Source organism: Colletes gigas, unplaced genomic scaffold, assembly GCF_013123115.1.
Source record: "Colletes gigas isolate AHSC1104 unplaced genomic scaffold, ASM1312311v1 Colletes_gigas_Sc00067, whole genome shotgun sequence".
Taxonomy (NCBI): Eukaryota; Metazoa; Arthropoda; class Insecta; order Hymenoptera; family Colletidae; genus Colletes; species Colletes gigas.
The window spans coordinates 261,528-283,333 of NW_025106696.1; the positions used below are offsets into that span (position 1 = coordinate 261,528).

The window sequence follows — 21,806 nt, forward strand, 5'->3', positions numbered from 1 at the left end:
GTACGTTACTAATTACAGCATGCAAGAGTTTACTCAATAGTTAGATCAAGATACAGGGCATTACTTCTGTTATAACATACTAGTAACGTTAGTAATGTTTTATTGTTTTTGAGGGCCTTGGTTCATTTTATGATGCCTCCTTATTTTTCTTACTGGTTGATTCAGCTCTGTTCTAGAGGAAAATGTTGTTTAACACGGTGTCTTTTGCATGCAAAGATCGAGGCCATTGAATGCTTAAATAATTATCACAATGATTTTTCTGATAAAAATTTCACCTGCAAAAATTCCTGTCATCTCATTATCTACCATAAATCTATCTATTTTCGCATTTCCAGACAATTGACGATCCCAACAGCATCTGTATCTCGCAAAGGAGCTTCGCCATTGGCATCGCGATCGCTGGTCTAATTCTCATGTTGGCGGTGGTCGCCGCGATTTTGGTACTACTTGCCAAGAAACGGCACAAGAGCGTCTCGACAACGGGCTCGTCCATCTACAGTGGGCCCTACACGAACACCGCGTACAGTCACAGCAGCTAAGTTCACTCCGACCCTCGAAATTCCTTAAACGGGGATATTCGAACGAGAAATTCCAAACTGCACAGTAGTGAAGAAGCGAACGAAAAATCGAACGATAGATGGACGACTACATTGGAAAGCCAACGCTTTCGAATTAATTTATCGGTTCTACGTCGGCCCGGTTGAACCGAGGCGCAGAGAATTTAGGTGGAATAAACGAGATACCTTTTGCTCAACTGCCGATGCTATTATTGTTGCTTTTTTTCTTTTTTTTTTTCTTCGAAGAAGTAGCTCAGAACCGATGGGTCCAGACACGTGTTCGAACATATCGGATCAGTCTATGGAATTCGTGTGCTTGCGCGTGTTTTTTTTTTTATTAATAATCTTGCCATTCTTTTGGTAATTCGTTGCACCGTTTTCTAACACTGTCCCTTTGATATTTCCTTCATTGTGAAATTTGTTACTTAAGCACGTGTCGCGACCTACGCTTAGAGAAATCCGTAGCTCATCAATTTGAAACGAATTGACACGAATCCCTAGGATTAACTTTAATATATATACGTTATAGATATATACTATTATTATTATAATTATATACATACTGTATACTAGTCCGGTATACGCTGTCCTAGCTAACCTAGCAGCCGCATTAAAATGGCGCACAACACGAATATTATTTGTCCATCACGATCATCCCGGTAATTTAACTTAATCAACTGTGCAGAACAATTTTAGCGTTTAAGTTGAAGTCAAACTAGTTCGCGGAGACTCTTTAAGCGAATCAAACGTCCCAGTGACTCTAACTGCCAACCATCCTTCTTCCTTCGACTTCCGTGCAACTCTTTGCACATTTCCTTTTTACGTTTATAGCAATTTCTCTCCATATTTATATGTAGTCATCTCACTCGGTCGACACGTTGTTTGTACTCGAGAAATAATCTCTGGCGCGCGGAGCTGAACAAATTTATCTCAATCCTCGACTGGCAGGACAAAATACTTTTTACAAAATCGATATAATGTATCGTCGAAAACTTTGGGGGAAATCTTCAGACAACACTTTATCCCTTGTTCTATATTCTGATACTATCTTATAGTCATAGGTTAGATATATTTCATCTATCTAAATACTAACCTAGCTTGTTTCGTTGCAGTTAATTCGAACATTGAGGTTAGAGTACACAAAGTTTTAAGTAAATCGAATATGAACAGTATGTTTTTATTGTTAAATAAAAACACATCCTTTGTTAAGTTATTGCGCTGGTCTCGAACTATGAAATCTTAACGAGTAAATACTGTGTGGCTTTTTGCAGCACCTACCACTCGAGGATTCAAATAAAAGTAAAACGCTCCAACTTCCTTTAGTGTCTTTAATTACAGTCCACTTACATGTTTATAATTTCCTTCGAACTATCCACTCGGACAAAAATGGATACGTGATCGGCTCTTATTGATCGATAAACTAATGAACTTATCTTGTAACAAGAATATCAACTCAGGGCTCTTTTTTTATAGCTCCTTACGGTACCTACCGACGTCGAAGGTTCGAAAAAAGGGGTAAAACGCTCTAATTTCCTGTGGTGTGTTTAGTTACAGTGTAGTTACATGTCTGTAATTTTCTTCCAACTACCCAACTCCTACTAACCGAACAGAAACAAGTTTCCACCAGTTTAAACAAATTATAGTTCTCTTAGCACGTTCACTGCGGTTACTTTTTTCGTAAAATAGTATTTCGTGATATTTTGATGTTTGTATTTGACGAAATCGGAAATATTGGCCAATTTATACATATTAATAATTGGATTTCAGACTCAAAAATGTTTAAGAAACAAACGTGACATTATTTATAAATTTAATTTTTCGTAAGTTACACGGTGATTATTATGTAATATAAGAATAGCATGACTTTATTTTCAACCGATGAATTGCAAATATTTTTAGTACTTTATCGTATCTTGTCATCATAATGAAAGACAACTAAGTAGTTTTAAATAAGAGCAAATTAAATTAATATATTATTAATGCAGACTCAATTGATAAACTGAATAACACAAACGTAAGTCAAACAAAATGGAAGTTAGAAAGGCATTTCTTCTTCTCTTTCTGACAAATATCTTTCTTGCAAGAGTGATTTGCATTTAGTCAATGAATGGACAACAATGTTCGATTAGAATATTATGTATGCCTGGTTTCAAGGTCTAATACATCTTTATATTTTGCAACTTTTAGCGTTAATGAATCCTTATAAGCAGACTGAAAATTACTGAAAATTGCTTTTAGTCGATGCTTCTTTTTTAATATTTAATATTTATACTTTTATTGGTAAAAGTTGCATTCTCCTTGCATTGAATCGTGCCTTTCTTAGTCAAATAAATTTCGTAACAGACGTTTATATTTCATAATCAAATATTTTTGATGTAAAAAGGCCGTATTTATTACTTAGAGCTAACTCCTGTGTTTTTGTTATTAAAATAGGATATATATGAAGTGTAAAAAGTAGAACTGTCTCCTCATTGCAGCAAACTAAAACAGACTAAAAATATAACAAACCACTCTTATAAGAATAATTCTTCATATGGAAAGGCGATGTTGTTAAAGAAAAATACGTTTTTACATGTTTTGGAATTCAAATGACTAATATTGTCTGCTATTGTGAGAACGAAGACTAAAAATGAATTGGATACTATTATTAGTCATACCTACATACGAATGTAAAATTGATAAACGGATTGTGGGTTGTTGCTCTTACATAATAACAACTTTATGGTTTTTCGAATATGATTGACACCAATTTACGGTATATGTTAATTTCCTGAGTGATTATTCTACCGATGTATCGTTATTCGAAAAAGACAACGACGAGTAACGAGTTATACTAACGATGACGTTACAAAGTTTCTTCCGAAAATTCCAGGGTAAATAATTATGTATTTCGATCTTCCTATGAGCTGTAGAAATCTATCCTATAAAAAACTTTTATTGTCAGGCCAAAATTGGCCAATTTCTACCATGGTCCTTTACATTTAAATCAAAAGGACAATATTAAAAATCGTTGATTTTTTAAATAAAAAATTCTTTTATATTTCTATGCCTTCTTAGGAACAAAAAGTTTAATATCTATTTTGTCTGGAAATGATAGGAAAATTGCCACTGGATTCTTTCCCTATCTTAAGTGAGTGATCTCTACGTAACCCAGACCGATGGCCTTTTTAGGAATCGCAGACCATGGGTTGAGAACCACTGGCCTGAAATTTTTTGTTCCTAAGGATGTGTACATAGGTACGTGCTCTTTTCAAGGCAAAAAAAAATCGATAATTTTTAACATTGTTCTTTGGCTCTCTGTTACGAAATCCCGCAGAGCAGCGAACGTGTTAAAAGGCAACCCGGGAGTTGCATGGGATGTATCGGTTTATTACGTGCTTCGTGTTACGTGAGATCAGGTCCCGTTGACTCAGAAACTGAAGAAAAGGCTCTGGTGCGTGTCCAGTTAGAACGTTCCAGGCATGCGAAAATCTAGCGAACATTCGAAAACTGACCAACCGCGTTTCCTTGTGTTTCTGGCAACGTGGCCCTCGCATGAGTGTGGCGATAAACGAGTCTATAATCCGATTGTAATCCACTATAACGCTTAAACGTAAAGTTAGTTTAATTGAATCGAGGTGCTGCTCCGATGTCGGCACTCTTTGCATCGGGAACTCTTGTTTTTTAACGAACGAACTCATTAGAGGGCGCAAATAATATGAAAATTAGAGGTTAGGTATTCGATACGATTCAATCCCAATTCGCCGAATTTTAGGTTATCAGCACAGCCAACTAAAAATTTGATGGCAAACTTTTTTTTTTCGATTCGTGTACCCTCGGTTTTGGAAATTCGTTCGTTGAAACTGTTAAGTACTTACCCGTGTACGTCCCTCCGTTTCTTCGATTCTTTCGCAACAAAAATCAGAAGATATAAACGACAGATTTGCCGATTTGGTAGCTACTCTTGCAAGAAAGAATCGAATGAAGTGCGAGGCAGTGACGTTTCGCCGACGCGTGGAGCGTCTTTTAGTTTTTAGTCGTCGAAAAGGAGTGAAACTGCCGATGCAGTCGCGTAACTGGGTCCAACGTGGTGGTGGGTACAGATCGTAAAATTTACATTTTAAAGAGAGAAATAGAAGGAACAACGGACACGCAAACGTAACCCATAAAAACGTTATTATACGAAATATCGAAAATGAAGAAAAATGCAATAAACGTCGATTCGATTTGTAGAAGCGATTATACGATGGCGACGGTCATTCTCTGTGGACTGGCCTTCACCGAACCCTACATTATCGAACATCGTATCGCAGCAATTTTTTTATTCCGTCCAAGATAACCGTAGAGATTAAACAAAACTACGAAAACTTTAAAAAATACAACAAAATATTATTTGATCAAACAGTTCACTTTTTATTTGTTCGTTGTGAAACATTTCATTCTCTAGCTCAAATTCTACTTTTTATTTAACAAGCAACGGATGATAATTGTTAATCTTTTATTCGAAATATCTATTTAGATACGAATTTTATCCATTTCTAATCTTCGACTATCACAATGTATAAAAATAACTCGGCTTTAACATTCGTGAAAATGTAACACGATACTCGACGAAACTACCGCAATGTATTTACAAACAAAATGCTTCCATGTATTTTTAAGAATGTTACGTCGAGGTAAAAGATAAGACATCAATTTTATAACTTTTGATTTACGATCGAAGTATAGTATAAATTTGTAATGATTGTTAACTCGGCGTCATGATTTTCTGCGAATCTCACAGCAAGTGCAATAACGTCTTTCGCGATATCGACAGTCCTGAGAATTTCTGTCGCGGATTGGAAATGGCTGGCGAACGTATAACGAACAAGCGTGTTATCGTTTGCTTGTGCTCGTGGCATTGGTTCATAGCGACATTGGGGACGAAAATGCCTGTATAGAGACTTTTTTTAAGGACACGTGATTCTTCTTAGGTCCCGCAACGTTCCTCTGGACCCTTGTCAAAATACCTTACAACGAACTTGTGTAAATAACGAAAACGCAATAAATCTTGTAACCATAAAGCAACACGACTATTCAATATCCCACAAAAGATGTGTAAAATATCAGCCTGCACTTGTCTTCATTATACAGGGCGTTCGACCACCCTTGGAAAACATTTTAATGGGGGATTCTAGAGGCCAAAATAAGATCAAAATCAAAAATACTAATTTGTTGATGGAGGCTTCGTTAAAAAGTTATTAACGTTTAAAGTTCCGCCCGTACTGAATTTTTTTCCTCGAAAGTGGGTAGGATTTCAGGGATATGTGTATTCACCAAAAATGATTGTAATTGAACCCCCCAACCGAAAATTATTCTTCCAGAACGATTGAAATTTTTTATTTTTATCGACAAAATTCACACATTCTCGAATTTTATTTCTCGAAAGAGGGTAGGATTTCAAGGGTATGTCTAATGGCCTAAAATAATTGTAATTGACCCCCGCAACCGAAAATAATTTTTCCAGAACGATTACAAATTTTTTTTTCGCTAAAAAATTTAGGTATCTACCCGGGGGGCCTTGTCGATTTTTCTTAAAAATTTGTATTTCATTTTTAATAAATTTGTTTGACGCTCTACAGAAAAGTTGTCTAATACTTTTTTGTAGGTACCCATGAGCTCTACTTCAGAAAAAAGTTTCATTGAAATGTATTCACTATTGTAGGAGTCATGGACGTTTGAAAATTGGCCCATTTTTATGGGGTTTTTCTTATTTTGCAGGGTCAAAGAACAACTTTTTGAATATTTTTGCAACTTCTACATATTTTCCACTAAAATACGCGCAGTTTGCATTTTGAAACATTAAAATCGTCCAATCCGTTTAGGAGTTACGACGTTTTAAAGATTTGCACGAAATTTTGGGGTGACATTTCTGGCTAGAAATTATATTTTCAGTAAAGAATTTTTTTCTCGAAAGTGCGTAGGATTTCGGAGGTATGTCTGTTCACCAAAAATACTTACAATTGGATCCCGTAACCGAAAATAATTTTTCCAGAACGATTTGAAATTTTTTAATTTTGTCGAAAAATTTCACACCTTTTCGAATTTTTTTCTCGCAAGTGGGTAGGATTTCCAAATATGTCTATTCAAAAAAAATGGTTGTAATTGACCTGTGTAAGTAAATATTATTTGTATAGTATAATTTGAAATTTTTTAATTTCGTCCAAAAATTTCAATACCTACTCGAATTTTTTTCTCGAAAGTGGGTAAGATTTCGGTGTATGTCTATTCACCATAAATGATTGTAATTGAGCCCCGCAACCAAAAATAATTTTTTCAGAGTGATTTGAAATTTTTTAATTTAATTTTGTTAATAACTTTTTAACGAAGCCTCAATCAACAAATTAATATTCTTGATTTTCGTCTTATTTTGGCTTTTAGAATCTCCCATTAAAATTTTTCCCAGCGCTGGTCGAACACCTTGTATATTCTCGTGGAGGGGCACAACCCTTTATGGTGACAGATTACTTTGTAGCCTGCAACAGTACCAGCACTATCGATACCCGCAGGAGACTCTATCAACCGCACTGGTCTCTACATATATACTATTATTAGCGACAAATTAATAGCTACTGTTAGACAATAATACACTTTTAGTGAATCTATGTTCTGAACAATCACACTAACGACTAACAATTTTATGAAACACCAGGAGAAATTTTTAGCTTTTAGAGTTGTACCAACATGACGATTGTTGGAACTATGCGTGTGGCAGCGTAGTCAACCTGGCTTAGTCCCAAAATCCCCTCTCCATTATCCCTCCTCGATGACGTTGAGTCTCATCGGATGTACAAGGGTAAGTCAAGCTATCTTGCGCTAATATTTATTATAGTATATAGAGATCAGTGATGTAAACAAAGTTTGCAAGTAATCGATATGCCTATAAATAATAAAATCATTGGATCGCGGGAATAATTCAAAGGTCTCGCAAAGTATCAAACGAGAGTGTCTTTTTTTTATTGAATTATATATAATTCGTTTTTGGAAAATATGATATATATATGTATATAATATAACAAGAAATATAATTAGACTGACATGAGTTCTATCAAATTATCCGGCTCTCTATGATGTTGTGCATCTTTGGGTTGGTAGTATAGCTCTTTGTTTCCATCATACGATTCCTAATAGTTTTCACCTTCTCGGTCACCTTCGCGATGCATTTCTAAACGAATCCTCTCCGATTCATCATAGTTTTCTTTGCTATTTTTTTTTCTCATCCCACGCACGATCTCGCTCGTTCACTCGTTTCACTATCATTTTTTCCATCGTGTAACTCTTTGAGGATCAAAATGTACCTATTTTTACCTCTCCTGTAACTACATTTGTACCATTAAATTATACAGGATGATCCATCAGAAACAGAATATTAAAACTTCTCGATCGGTGTTATAGATAAAAACATTACTTGGCGAAAAAGCGGATTGGTTTCATAGGAACGAGTAAAGTATAAAAATAATTATTTATCAAATACCGTTCCTTTCAAAGTAATAAAAAATCGTTCAAAGGACCTCCTTGTGATACTGTGTAACCATTCTTTATAAATCAATTATCTTCTTCAGGAAATGAAGTTTTGTTTGTGCTGGACCATTCTGTATATACTGACACACAAAAACTGTATGCGTCATTGGTCGCATACTGCTGAGAGGGCTGTTGTATATTTCATTGCTCTGGGCCTCAAAGAGTTAATATCATCATTAGCATTTGGCCCATAAAAAGTCAGTGAATATGTTTTTCAGGTCTCCTCTTCTCTTCATCCAATAAATATAATGTACATTCCTTTGATCCATTCCCGGTTCTACCTTGATATTCGATGGAGGACAAGTCACAAGCTCGATCGTGTTGTGCACATGACTCTTAGTTGGAAAAGAAAAACTCTAAACTATAGCATTAAGCATAAAGGCACAGCCATCATTTGTCCTTGTACCATATGATATGTTCAACAAAAAAAGAGAAAAAAAAAGAAAAAGAAAAAGATAAACAATCAGGCTTAATCTAAAAAGACTGCAAGTGTGCAGTGGAGTTTAAACTTTAAACTTGTCCTCGTTGTTCAATTCAGGGATGTTAGCTTCAAAGCATATTCACTGTGGGCATGATGCGTTACTATTCAACAACGAGACGTCTAGTTCACGCCAGCTAATGCCTAAAGAGGTCGGCGACGAACGAATTGCGATCTGTTTTCTGCGTCCTGCACAGTATTTGAACATAAATATGGAACAGAATGCAAAATAACAAACACCTAAGGTCACCGATCATCACTGTTCTAACGCACTCCTCGTGGCCGCTGTACGAGAAAAGGCAGGGGAATTCAACGAAGCATTATTAAATCAAAAACAAAAATTTTGAACGTTTATCGATCCGCGGAATGAATTCTTCATTGAAAAACAACTAAAAATGATGCGTCAGAATGAATTCTCCAACCATTTCTCGCGGAGCAGCTGCGCCTGCGACGTGTTTGCGCAATAATTTAAGATTCTGCGAATGGACGAAAATCTCCGCCGATTCTGTATCGGCGATCAGCTACTAATCGGGCGCCGGAAAACAACGAATCTCGGGGCTGAATGAATTCACGGCTACGCTTATAGGCTAACGAGTGTTCGACGTGGCGCGGCGGCGCGATCAACGGAAGGTGATCAGAAAGATGCGAACATCCAACAAAAAGTATCAAAGTTTTCACGTGTACTACACATTCTCCTTTACAGTTTCATTTCATTCTGCATGTTCTCTCTCACGTGCTCGCGTACTCTCGCTACCATCAATCTCCTTTTATGTTGCATACAAAAATAGTAGGAAACGAACGTGAGGTCTTGCGAAACTTACAATCACTTTATTACTCGTTCTCCTCGTTAGTTTAATAGTTCTTCGAGCAAGTCATCCGACAACCGGATGACTTTTTCGACACTCTGTATGACTCCCTCCTCCTTTCTTCCGCCCTCGCTTTTTCTTTCGAATAGCCCAGGCAAAGTTACAAAATTACTTGACGCTCGATGCACCTGCAAGCAGCTAGAAATTGTCTCGACTCCCAGTGCCTTTGTTGCATTCTCGAATTTAAATAAATAGATCGTAGGTGGTCTCAGGGGACAGTTGTGTGCGCGGTAGGTGCATCAAGAGTCCAATAAAAGCGTACACCCGGAGCGAAATGAATAAATAAATAAATGTGACCGTGCAATTGGCGATTATGACTTTGGTTCAGCTCTTCCGGTTACATGACGTAACCGCGACCGCCTACAAACGACGCTGTTCGGCAAATTATAATAAATTTGTACCACGCGGTTCTCTCTTGTCCCTCCGTTATTCCTTTCTTCGTCGTGATAATTGATAAACAATACTGAAAATCGCACTAACGGATACACGTAAGATTAGACAGGATGCTGCGAAACGCAAAGTAGAACTACCCTGCGTGGAAAATTGAATCGAAAATATAGGATAAAGGATTCGATTTCAAGAAACTGGACCTTCGAAAGCGTTTGTTCATTCTACGTTTTCGATTCATTTTTTTTACGCAGTATTACTATTTACATATTATGGGATATACTGTGTGTACAGACGCCGCTTGCAGACGGTTTCTCTCGATAGCCGATATTCCTGTTTCGTGTTTTCATTTCTTGTTTCTTTCTTGTTAATTATGTCTTAGAGAGATTCGTGAACTTTTTTCTTTGTTTTCTTTATAGGTACAATTATCTTCATTAATCACTACGACGACTTTAGGTACAGTTAAACACTATGGTTGTGCGCCCATCTCTTTATAATCGAAACGTCGAATAGCGTTTAATCTGACTAACGTAACTGCTCAGGTCGCTCTCGTTTTCTCCGCGCTTAAACCTACGACTTTTTTTTTTCTTTTTAATTAAAATTTATCACGCTTCTTTAAGAAGAAAGTAGTGCCTCTCTTTCGTCGCTTCTCCCGCAGAATAGAATAAAAGGTCGCGATCTTCGTTCAAATCGAACTCTCATAAAAAGATAGGCACACCTTCACCTACGTCCTGAAGTACAATTCACCGTAAGCGAAGCTTCTGGATGGATTCCACTTGGTTTCTCTTTCGGAACAACGCGCTCCTCTCTCTCCTCCAGAGAAACGATCGATCGGTACGACGAACTAAAACTCGAATCTTGTAACGCTGGATTCGAAATCGGGTCCACGAACGACCGAAAGAACTCGCCGAGACGTGAACAAAGGTTCGCGTTGATCCGTAGATTGTTATTATTTTCTTTATTTTTTTTTTTTTTTTTCACAGACGGAGACATTATTTTTAATTACGACGATCACGCGTCACCATCACTGCCGACGAACTGATACACACGTATTGCTTCTTTGGTAGAATCGGGCTTTGAAAAGTGTTTCGGTTCGCGTAGCTCGGACATCTGTAGGATACAAGAAGCGTGCCGTGAAAAGCTTGGAAGACGAATTATAGTTACACCGTGTGTGAGATCTGTAGTCGCGTTATGCTACTTAGAAATAAACTTTGTTGCGTAACGTTGCGTCTCATTTCGGCTAAACTTCAATATCGATCCCCTCTGTACAAACGAAACAAAGACAAAACGATATCGAAAAGACACATGGCGAGGCAGGTTTCTATCGTGATAGCTAAGCTGTGATGGTTTCGCGCTACTTGACTACTGTGTCGAACTAGATACATAGACCATGTACTGAATACGTTTACAGATTCATTCGAGCAACGTTTACTTGTACCAAAGTGATCGTCAAAAGTCAAAAGTCGATGCAAGATCAATAATAGATTACAATACTAACTGAAAAGAAAAAAGGGGGATACAAAAATTTTACGTATCAGGTCGTTTCATAAGATTTTGCAATTTAAGCATACTTAATAATAGTCTGACCCATTCAATCCGCAAGACGTTCATCAATTCTTTACATTCAGTCTTCCGTCAGTCATTGAAGAGAGTTTGAGCAAGACGGATAATAGTTTTCGGTGAAACAAGGCAAAGAAAATTAATTTATATTAGGCACTGCCTGCTTTACGTATATAAAAAATTAATAAAGAGATGAAACAAGACGATGACCACTTTGTTATTACATATCTGCCACCAACGAAATTTACTTAATTGCACAAAAGAATAAAAATACTTGTGAAATGACCTGATATAACAACTCGCATTGAAAATATTGCTAAACCTTTGGTTACATATATCTGAGAAAGAGTCTCTTCTTTGACTGTCAGACAAAAAGAATCAGAAGTTTTCACATGGGAGTTTTGTAACATTTGTAAAAGACCGATAACGTCTAAAACGTTTTCAATATCAAAATTGAGGTAGCAAACAATTTGATGCCGCGAATCACAACTGGCAGCAATTTTTGTTATTTTTTATTTTTTATTACTTTTTTCCTTTTTTTGGTTTAAGATTAAAGCAACGCTTTGGTGGCAGTTCGCAGAAGAATCAGTGAGCAATGATCATTCCTGAATACATGCAGAACCAATCCGATAGATCTGATTGGACAGCAAGTTGTAAACGTACTCAGTAACGTGTATAATACTCGTACATTAATTATTATTATTATTATTGTTTTAATTATATGCGGATTTCCTTGTCGGCCTTGTAGACTGTTATGAGGACCGCTTCGGGTAATCCCCGTGTGTGTTCATTTTAAAAGTACCTTTTCCTTACAATTAAATCTCACATTCATATAGTTATCTGTAAAACCGCGATTAAAATATCTTCAGATATAATATAATATACTGTATATATATATAATATATATGTATATATATATATCTCCAGATATAATATAATATACTGTATATAATAATTGCAATAGGTAAAATTCTATTCAGTAACTCTCTGTTCGGTGTACCATTGTGTATATCGTGCTCCATGTCAAAAAAAAAAGGAAACAAAAATCAACGCATTCATTATCCTTTTTATTATTTTTTTTTTACACACACGCATATATGTATGTATATTCCTTTGTTTTTCCCTTTCTCTTTCTGATTAGTTGCAACAGTTCGAGCACAATCGTTTTCAATCTCCGCGTTTTTATCAAAAGAGACGTAACATTTTTTTGTTTATTTTCTTTTGCTTTTGTTATTTTAGTTTGTTTCGTTCTTGTTCTTCGTTTCTCTTCGATTCGTGACGTGAATGATTATTATACTCTGGCGGTGTGTGCTTCTTTTTTACCTTCGTCTCTTAGATAATTAAAGGTACGGTTAATATTAATTAGTAAGAATCGTGTGTATATCGAATGAACCGTGTGTTGAATGTTCGGTTCCTTTTTTTTTTATTAGCTGCAACGGTTAATTATCTTTTCGTATTTCATGTTCGACGCTGTCCACATCCGGTTGACCCAGCTACCTAATATTGTACCAGTTGATTTCGACGGGTGATTGTCACCTTCACGGTCCCTGGAAAATGAAAGATTAGTTCTGAGAGCAGAGACCCTCCGTTCGTCTCAAGGTCGCGATACAATGCCAGTGAGTTGCTGTTTGTGCGAATCAGAATTGCGATAAACGGGTGTTTGTTATCGAGACACGTCGATGGCAGGTCTAAAGCGTATTTTTGCAAAACAATTTGCAAAGTGTATACAATATTGGTAATCGTTGTCCAATTAAAAATAAATATGCGAGACGGTATTGTAATCCACCAACAAAGGAAGTTCGGCAATTGAAATGCTCAGAAAAATCTGAAATTTTCCAGAAATCAAGCACAGTTTAGTCTGTTTATGAAAGCTACGGCTTACACTGAACATTGTCCAGTATCATCTTTTTTCTAGTTTCGTTTATAGAATATTTTATGTAAATATGTAATATAGTATTTAGTATTTAACATTTCCTCAACATCTCTTATGGTTTCAGAGATGTTATAAAACAGAAACAATTAGAATTCTTTTGAAGGGGAGAAAACTCCTCTAAAGTCATCTGTTAGCTAAAAAGAAAAATAATAGTGTAATTAGGTTCACATGTACTTGATTTATGCAAAATTTTTAATTTTTTGGAGTGTATCGATTACCAAACTTCTCTTTGTCAGATGAGAAGCTCTGTGCGGAAAGATTAGGGAAAAGAGAGTGCTATTACCATGAATGTAGAAGATGTAGTGATTGTGTACAATTACAAGTTATGATATACCTTTCTCATCGATAAATTCTGTTTTAAATACTTGCTTGTATGTAAAGCATTCATATTTACTAGCGATTGATTACACTCTCTAGTGTTAGTTTCTCTGTATTATTTGGATTCAATTTATTTGTGTTAGGGTAATGATAGAGCAAGGGAAGTTTCAGATCTGGTCCTTGTCGATTTTAATGAGATAGGGAGATAGATCCATATCTATCATAACTGTGACCATAATTAAAGTCACAGACCAGCTAATTTTGAAAAAAGTATATATAAAAAGTCAGGAAACTGCGTAATTGAATATATTTGTATAATTTTTATAAATAAAGCGCATGTGTTTTAAATTGCACACATATATACATAATGTTTACAAAACAAGAAAACTTTCATAGGGAAAAGTTAAATGGTTTAGAATGGAGCATGTTTTGTGATCCATTGTTCTATTATCGAGGTACGATTCTAGGAATTGTCAACCGTTATCTCTGTTAGACTTGATTGCATTGTAAGCGAAAGTGAAAAATACTGAAACTGAGTGAATAGGTTTATGTAGAACTTGGTTAGCTGCACGTGTCAGAGCTAGTGTTTCGTTCCACATAGCTTCCAGAACTTTTCTTCTGAGAGGACTGCAATACCTATTTTGTCTCACAATTAATTATCGAGCAACATAAAGCACAAAACTAGTACATTTTACTTGAAAAGAAAAAAACAAAAATCTATTATTGTGCGATAAATACATTCATTGCAACTAATTTGCACGCATAATAATAATATCACCTGTGCGCGTGAACGTATAAGCATACAATGCACCGTAGTCAAACATGTGCTGGAAACTTATGCTTTCTATTTTTGTCGGTCGAGATAACCATAATATGATCAAATTCTCAATTGAAAACTAGACTTTTTAAGCACGATTGAAACAGACAAAAATAGCAAGTAATTTTTCTAGGCACGCGAACTAACAAATATCGTAAAAGCAAAATCAATGTGTGTGAAAGAAGCACCTATGTTAACGACGTGGATACCGTGTTCTTTGTAGTATTTTATACTTATGAAGTTCTGTACCTTATATCATATTGTCTTCCACAGGTTTCGCTTTTAAGGGGATACACAAGAACGTGTCAAAAAGTTGTGTCACACTTTTCGTTCTTCGTAAGCGAAACAAAAAGTAGAAAGTAAAGAGAGCTTTCAAGCAGAAACGTATCGAACGAGCCGAACATCTAAGTAGAATTCATATAAATAAATGTCGGTCCTTACCTTCTCTGAGATCTTTGGGTACATTAGACGAGAGCGACGGCATGGAAGGAGTCTGATAAAGATTGGGCCGCACGCCAGTCGGTGGCAACGGTGCCACTTTGGACCTAATCAACAAATCCGTTTTCAGTTTCTACAATTTCATTATTCTGATAATGCGAAATACCTCATGAAGTAGAGGTATTCGTTCTAACTATAAAAACAGCTCGAGTCGGCTGTCGAATGTAAAAAAGGATAGTGAGTAAAAGAGAAGAAGGTTTGAGACTTGAGGCGAATAAAAAAAACATATCACTAGTGATGGTATTTGAAAATCACTCACAAAGCAGACATTACTCGTTTTATTGATCAAATACGACTTCACCAAACGTGATCTTGGTGATCATTGAAATGTTATTGTATGATACAAAAGAGGTGATACCACTTTTTACAGGTCTTTCTTTAATCGAAAGATAGAATATGCAGGGTCTAATATTAATCTTGTCGAATGCCATGTCGTTTACTAATGTTTCATGATGATATACAAGATGAATCACCACGTGTTACCATCTTGATTTCCGTCATTATTATTAAGCATAGCGAAAAATGTTTCATATAAAGTTGAATGGTTTCAAGAGGGACATGTTTTAATATTATTACTTTTTTGTAAGTGGACGCATAATAATAATGGTGGAAATCGAGGCGGTAATATCTGGTAACTCGCACTGTATACAGGGTGTTCGGCCACCTCTAGCAAAAATTTTAATGAGCGATAGTAGAGGCCAAAATAAGACGAAAATCAAGAATACTAATTTGTTGATGGAAGCTTCGTTAAAAAGTTATTAACAATTAAATTCAAAAATTTCAAATCGTTCTAAAAAAATTATTTTCGGTTGCGGGGATCAATTACAATCATTTTTTATCATTACACATACCTCCAAAATCGTACGCACTTTCGAGAAAAAAATTCCTTACTGAAAATCCAATTAGGTGCCTAAATTTTTCAACGGAGAAAAAAAATTGCAAATCGTTGTGGAAAAATTATTTTCGGTTGCGGGGGTCAATTACAATCAGTTTTTGTCATTAGACATACCCACGAAATCCTGCCCACTTTCGAGAAAAAAAATAGAGAAGGTGTGAAATTATTCGAGAAAATTAAAAAATTGCAAATCATTGTGGAAAAATTATTTTCGGTTGTAGGGTTCAATTACAGTCATTTTTGGTGAATAGACATACCCCCGAAATCTTGCGCATTTTCGAGAAAAAAATTCAGAAAGAGCGGCACTTTAAACGTTAATAACTTTTTAACGAAGCTTCCACCAACAAATTAGTATTCTTGATTTTTGTCTTATTTTGGCCTCTACTATCGCTCATTAAAATTTTTGCTAGAGGTGGCCGAACACCCTGTATACATATATGTCTTTTGTTTTAATAAGCTATCACGTATTTTACAACTATGAAGGTTGACAGCTTAACATCACAAAATGGCGAAAAAATATTTGCATTTAAACGAGAATTATAAACGATGTGTGTAATATAAAGACACCAAATTAAATTAACTTCTAGATATAAAACAGTAACGATTGGAAACATTAAATTTATTTTCAATGAAATGCTTTTGATTATGTGGTGTTATTTCATAAATGAAAGTAAATTCAAGAAGGAAAGAATAGAAAGTTTGTGAAATCACCTTTGTTTACGTATTTTCTGATTTCTCCCATCGAACGAGGTGGGAGTACCAGGGCCTGAGGTGTTCGACGAGTATGAAGGTGGTCGATATGGTCTTGGACAACCTTGAACAACAGGTGGTGATGGGACTGGCGCGTATTGCAATCGCGGATTTGCTGGTACTCCGGGATGCATCAATCTCATATCCCCTGCAACAAGAAGCATGTAAAGTCGATCATTTCATTATTTACATCTCTCTTTTTTAACACTTTAACACGTAAATGCTGAGCTAATTTTGTTCTACTTTCTACTTAGACGACATGTAAATAGAGAAAAATGCAATTGTTTTAGCAAAAGACAATGAGCAAAAATCTTCACTGAAATAAAATCGAAGCTATGTTGTGTACCTTGTACAATATGGACACCCTGATACATTGGCAGTGGGTACCGTGGTTGGGTTTGTGCGTTTCTGTCCCCGCTCCCAGTTCCGAACAGTTCGTGTGCTGGAGTTGGCGACCTGCTAGTTCTCTGTGAGTTACCTGGCGTCGAAGCTCGAACACCAGCAACAACCTGCGACACGATGTAAAAATAGTTTATTAATAGAGAATATCGTTTTATCGCTCAAGGCCACTTTTTCCCACTGTAAATCGCGCGTCTATTCTTTTCTTGCTATGTCAACTAGTTTCTTTGTTTGAGAAATTCATGTGGAAGATGATCAGGATAAGTTTTCAGTGGTCTTGAGAGAACAATAGTTGACTTAATGCGGTTGTTCCAAATCTTACAGGAACGTTTTGTCTAAAAACGAGATTGGGAACCAGCGCGGGAGTCATGTATGTTCCAGGAGGCGCAGGGGATGCACCGTTGTGTCCGACTTGGTGGCCAAACGTTCCGTTAGACACCATCGTTGGCGGTGGATAACTGCCGGAATTTACGTACATCAATGGCATCCCAGACATCTGTAAATTGAACGTTTCCAGTTAAAATAAAGTGCCTTTTCCCCTTGGTGCTCTAAGCACATGCTTATTTTGGTTCCAGGATTAAATACCTGATTCGAAGTGGGAGTGTTTGGTGGCGTGGGTACTCTGTACATGACGGGTGGTGGTTGAATCGCCGCTTGCCCTGGTGGGTAATAGGTGGGGACCATGTGAACCGGTGGTTGATACGTGTAGTCGCTTGGTGTCGGTGTGACAGTGGGCACGGAATTATACGGAACTGGATAACTGCCCACATAATTGGCTGAAACAGACATAATACGATTAAATAATCAAAGGATATTGGGAATTGTTGCATTTAAAGATACAGTAATGCCTTGAAAATTGTAATGTTATTCCCACCAGTTCTTGGAACTGGCTTCCCGTTTGTCTCGGCGGACCAATATGTTTATGTTTTTAAATCCGCGAATCTCTATCTCACTAGCACTGTCTGGGAAAAGGAGACACACGGGATTTTCTGGAAGATCTACCTCTCTTCAACTTTGACCAGTTTTGGTCCCGAACATCGATCAATATCCAAGGCATTACTGTATTGGAAATCTTTGACTTACAATTCGATTGATTCGGTGGCGTCATATTTTGCGAGTTAAAAGAATAATTCGTCGAGTATCTTTGCTGTTGATGCAACGGCTGCCTATCACCTGGACCCTGACTGACCGATAGTGCTGTACCAGGTGGAGGTACAAAATACATCGTCTGTTGTGGCTAAAATGAGATAATAACAGCAATAGTTACATAACATTATGATGTGCTATATTTTTTACTATTAAGACTTTTGGGTGTGAGCCATGTACAGTATCAGTGTGTCTTTTGAACCCTGATGAAACTGGCTGTAATGCTTAGAAACGCTGGAACAATTTCCTCGCAAGGACATGATTCACACTTGAAAGTCTAAATAATAAAAATTATACAATGCCAGGCTGGAAAGCCTGAAATCTTTGATTAATGTTAGACTAACTTATTTAATGTAACAAAAGCATTTCATACCGGAATTGAGTTGGCTGGTGGTTGCCAGTAATTTTGCGGCATTGTCTGTACACTTTGCACCGCTTGGTTAGTGGCTGGTTGTGGTTGTGGATAAGAATGCGGTGGTGTAGAATGATTTTCACCATTTACTCGCTGGTCGTAAATACTCATGCCCATAAAATATCCAGATAATTCAGTTATTTCCTAAATTAAACAACATTATCACCTAATGTGCTGTTTCATTTTATCGAGGAACATAGGACAATTAAGTTAATTATTTATTATCACTCCATTTTCTTCTTTAAGTTATATTATCTTCTTCAGGTATAATCAATCTTGAAAAATACTTATACAACAGGAATAATGTGGAAAGAATGAGACAATTTAAAAATTGTAAAATTGTAGATACAATGCCAAAGAAAAATAAAAAAATAATTCAAGAAAAGCATGAAAGTCCACATTAATCAAATAAAATAATCGCAATATAAAAGTATCGTTGAACTTCATTAATACATGAATTTAATTTTTGGTTAAGTTCTTTCAGCAAGACAGTATTTAATCAGCTGACAGTAATTGAGGTGACAATAACTCAGTAAAACGCATTTTAGGGGTGACAGTAATAGCTTCCAAAACATTCTCTTTAAATTATCGAATTTATAAATAAAAACAGAGGTTCTGAGAGTAGCAAACAAATGAAAAAAAATAATGCAATTTTATCTTATACTTGGTTAAACGAGTAGAGTCAGTCGATGTAAAGAAACGCACGTGATCGGCATTTAGACGGAACAGGATCGCCCCTGAATTTCAACTAGTGTTTGGTAGCCGATAACTGCATCTGTATCTATCACGTTATGTACACGTATAGGTTAGATTTGCCCTAACTTGACTCGCTCGACGTAGTATACATAGACTCGTGGAATGGGCAATTTGAGTTTTCAGAAAATTTTCAGAACATGGATGAAACGTATTGAAGTTGAAAGAAATTAGATCATTATTCGGAATCATGGCCGCCTCACCGATTTGGATGATGTTGAAATATGTTGTAGATATCAATATTCTAAGTACTTTTAAGTGAAGGGGGGGGTCAGGTCTGGGTTAGGTGTGAAAGCGGGTTTAGGGACAAAGCCCCCCGAATTGCGGGTCGGAACTTGTCTAAGGGCTATAATTAGACTCACAGTTTTATTAAAGACGGAAGTTTAACTTATATGTGTACATATTTTTCTTTTCGACAATGGCAATCAGGGAACACGTGTAATTAAAATTACAAGTCTAATCACGGCTCCTACATAAGTTCCGACCCGTAATTTGGGTCCTAACCCAAACCTAACCCCCTTCATTTCATCATTACACTTCAGGCAATTCATAATAATACTGCGATTAATTATAAAGGTGATTAAATTATCACAATTATATATAGTTAAAAGTTCGTATAACTTCATTGTAATTAAATTTAGTATTACTCTAGCGATTCGTACATTTTAAATGTAAAACAATTGGGTCTTATCTGTTTCCTTACCACATGAATACTAATAATTAGAGTTAAGAAATGGTGTTTCTCACAACACAATCCAAGGACTAAGGGCAGTTGTTATACATTGTATACATGATAGGATGAAGTATAATGGAAACTGTATTTCATTAAAGTTTTTACGAATATCTCGGAAACTAAGTCCGAACTAGGAAAAAGTTGCTTAGAATAATGATTTTTACAACATATATCAACATCATTGAAATCGGTGAGGCGGTCATGATTCCGAATAATTACTGGAGGTTATGTTGAAAAATAACAGCAATTAAAACTGAAATAGTATAAAATAGTATCTACGTTTATTTATCATCACGGAGTAATGGTAAAGTAAGACTCCTATCCAATAGGCCCAAGTTCGATTCCCGAATACTAGTATCTACGTTCACAACAAAGAGATATTTGAATGCCCTCAAGTTCTGAAGACGTGTATAATATAAATAAGCGTTTCTTAATATAAATGAAATTTAAAAATTGGCCGCAAAATGAAACCAGAGTAGGGACGAAAACACTCGTTAGACTTCTCCTGAAAGGAGAGTATTATATCTATACTTGTACATCGAAAACGAATAAGGAAAAAGAAACCCTGTATCATGAAAACGTAAGTAGCCAGAACTAAAGCAGTGAAAGTTATTGGTACTCTTCTAAACAAAAGAGGAAAAAAGTAAAAGGTTTACGTAACCATAACCTATAAAAATATTCGTTACCGTTGTTTGCGACACTGGTCCTTGCTGCACAGGTACTGCATAATTCGCGTAAATCGAGTTCTGATTAAATACATCCCCTTGGGCATTATTCTGTACATTGGCTTGACCCTGGCTCGGATGAGGAGCCATCATCACAGTTTGCTGGCCCACGGAGGGTGGGTAGACACCCTGGTTGTACGGTTCTGAGGTAGGTATGTAGGTGGTATATTGTTGAGCTGTTTGGTTGTGATTACAAGTTTGCACCGTCGACGACGATTTGACTAGAGTTTGTTGCTGCTGCGGTTGATGTTGATGCTGCTGTTGGTGGTGGTGTTGCTGTTGCTGGTGCTGCTGAGGAGGTCCTGGATTATGCTGCGGCGGCGGCGTGAACGGCAAACTTGGCGAGGTTGCCGTGTTCGTCGTGTGAGTGACCGTCGATACATTGCCTTGGCAAATTCTGTTCGAATGCGACCTCTTTTTCCCTTCGTTTTTAATATTATTCGTTTGTTTGGATGGCTCGGATGGCTCGACGTTCTTTGCGTGAGACACGTGATTCCCGTCGTTCTCGTGCGGCGATGCAGCGGCGGTATAAAATTTTGGCGGATTCTCCGGATCGAAACGATAAATCGAACCGTCCGGATTTGTGTACGGCTGATTCGTTTGCGGATTTATGATTATGCTACCGGGTGGCACGCTGGATATACTGGTGACCGCCCACATCACCGTTTGGTTAATCGATTCCGGCGAAGCGAGATCCTGACTAGATACTTGCGTATGACTGCATGTCATGTTAGCCACGGGCGATGGCGACGGAGACGGTGATATCGTCGCGTCGCTGCGCTGGCTTTGCGATTTGTAGCCGCTGCTCGATGGGCTCAGTCGTGAACACATGCTAGCACCCGAGTCTGTAACAGAGATTTAACATGCTCTTGATAGATGTACTTTTATTCATCCTTACAAAGGGAACAATAGTGCTGGACGTCGATTTCAAGGTTATGTCTCAACCTAACAAAACCATGCGTGCAATCTTATGTCCATACCATTTCGAGAGAAGGGAGGACAACATTTGGAAAATTCCACTTGGTCGGTATATGTGCTGC

The 21,806-nt window shown here is 36.8% G+C and overlaps 2 protein-coding genes across 2 annotated transcripts in view; one reads left to right on the top strand and one right to left on the bottom strand.

Annotated features, from left to right (window-relative positions):
- The window catches only part of LOC122403647, a 157,864-nt gene extending 152,058 nt beyond the window's left edge, over positions 1-5,806 (top strand). Inside the window, exon 9 of the mRNA XM_043407272.1 lies at positions 336-5,806. Within this exon, the coding sequence (XP_043263207.1) occupies positions 336-539 (204 nt within the window). The 3' untranslated portion in view covers positions 540-5,806. The remainder of the gene's footprint in view (positions 1-335) is intronic.
- Positions 5,807-10,054: 4,248 nt separating this feature from the next.
- Positions 10,055-21,806, bottom strand: part of LOC122403648 (R3H domain-containing protein 2) — a 35,381-nt gene continuing 23,629 nt past the window's right edge. Inside the window, exons 8-17 of the mRNA XM_043407273.1 lie at positions 20,728-21,611; positions 18,517-18,699; positions 18,081-18,234; positions 17,583-17,773; positions 17,320-17,493; positions 16,945-17,107; positions 16,560-16,746; positions 14,897-15,000; positions 14,705-14,734; positions 10,055-12,934 (exon numbers count right to left, since the gene is read on the bottom strand). Of these exons, the coding sequence (XP_043263208.1) occupies positions 14,706-14,734; positions 14,897-15,000; positions 16,560-16,746; positions 16,945-17,107; positions 17,320-17,493; positions 17,583-17,773; positions 18,081-18,234; positions 18,517-18,699; positions 20,728-21,611 (2,069 nt within the window). The 3' untranslated portion in view covers positions 10,055-12,934; position 14,705. The remainder of the gene's footprint in view (positions 12,935-14,704; positions 14,735-14,896; positions 15,001-16,559; positions 16,747-16,944; positions 17,108-17,319; positions 17,494-17,582; positions 17,774-18,080; positions 18,235-18,516; positions 18,700-20,727; positions 21,612-21,806) is intronic.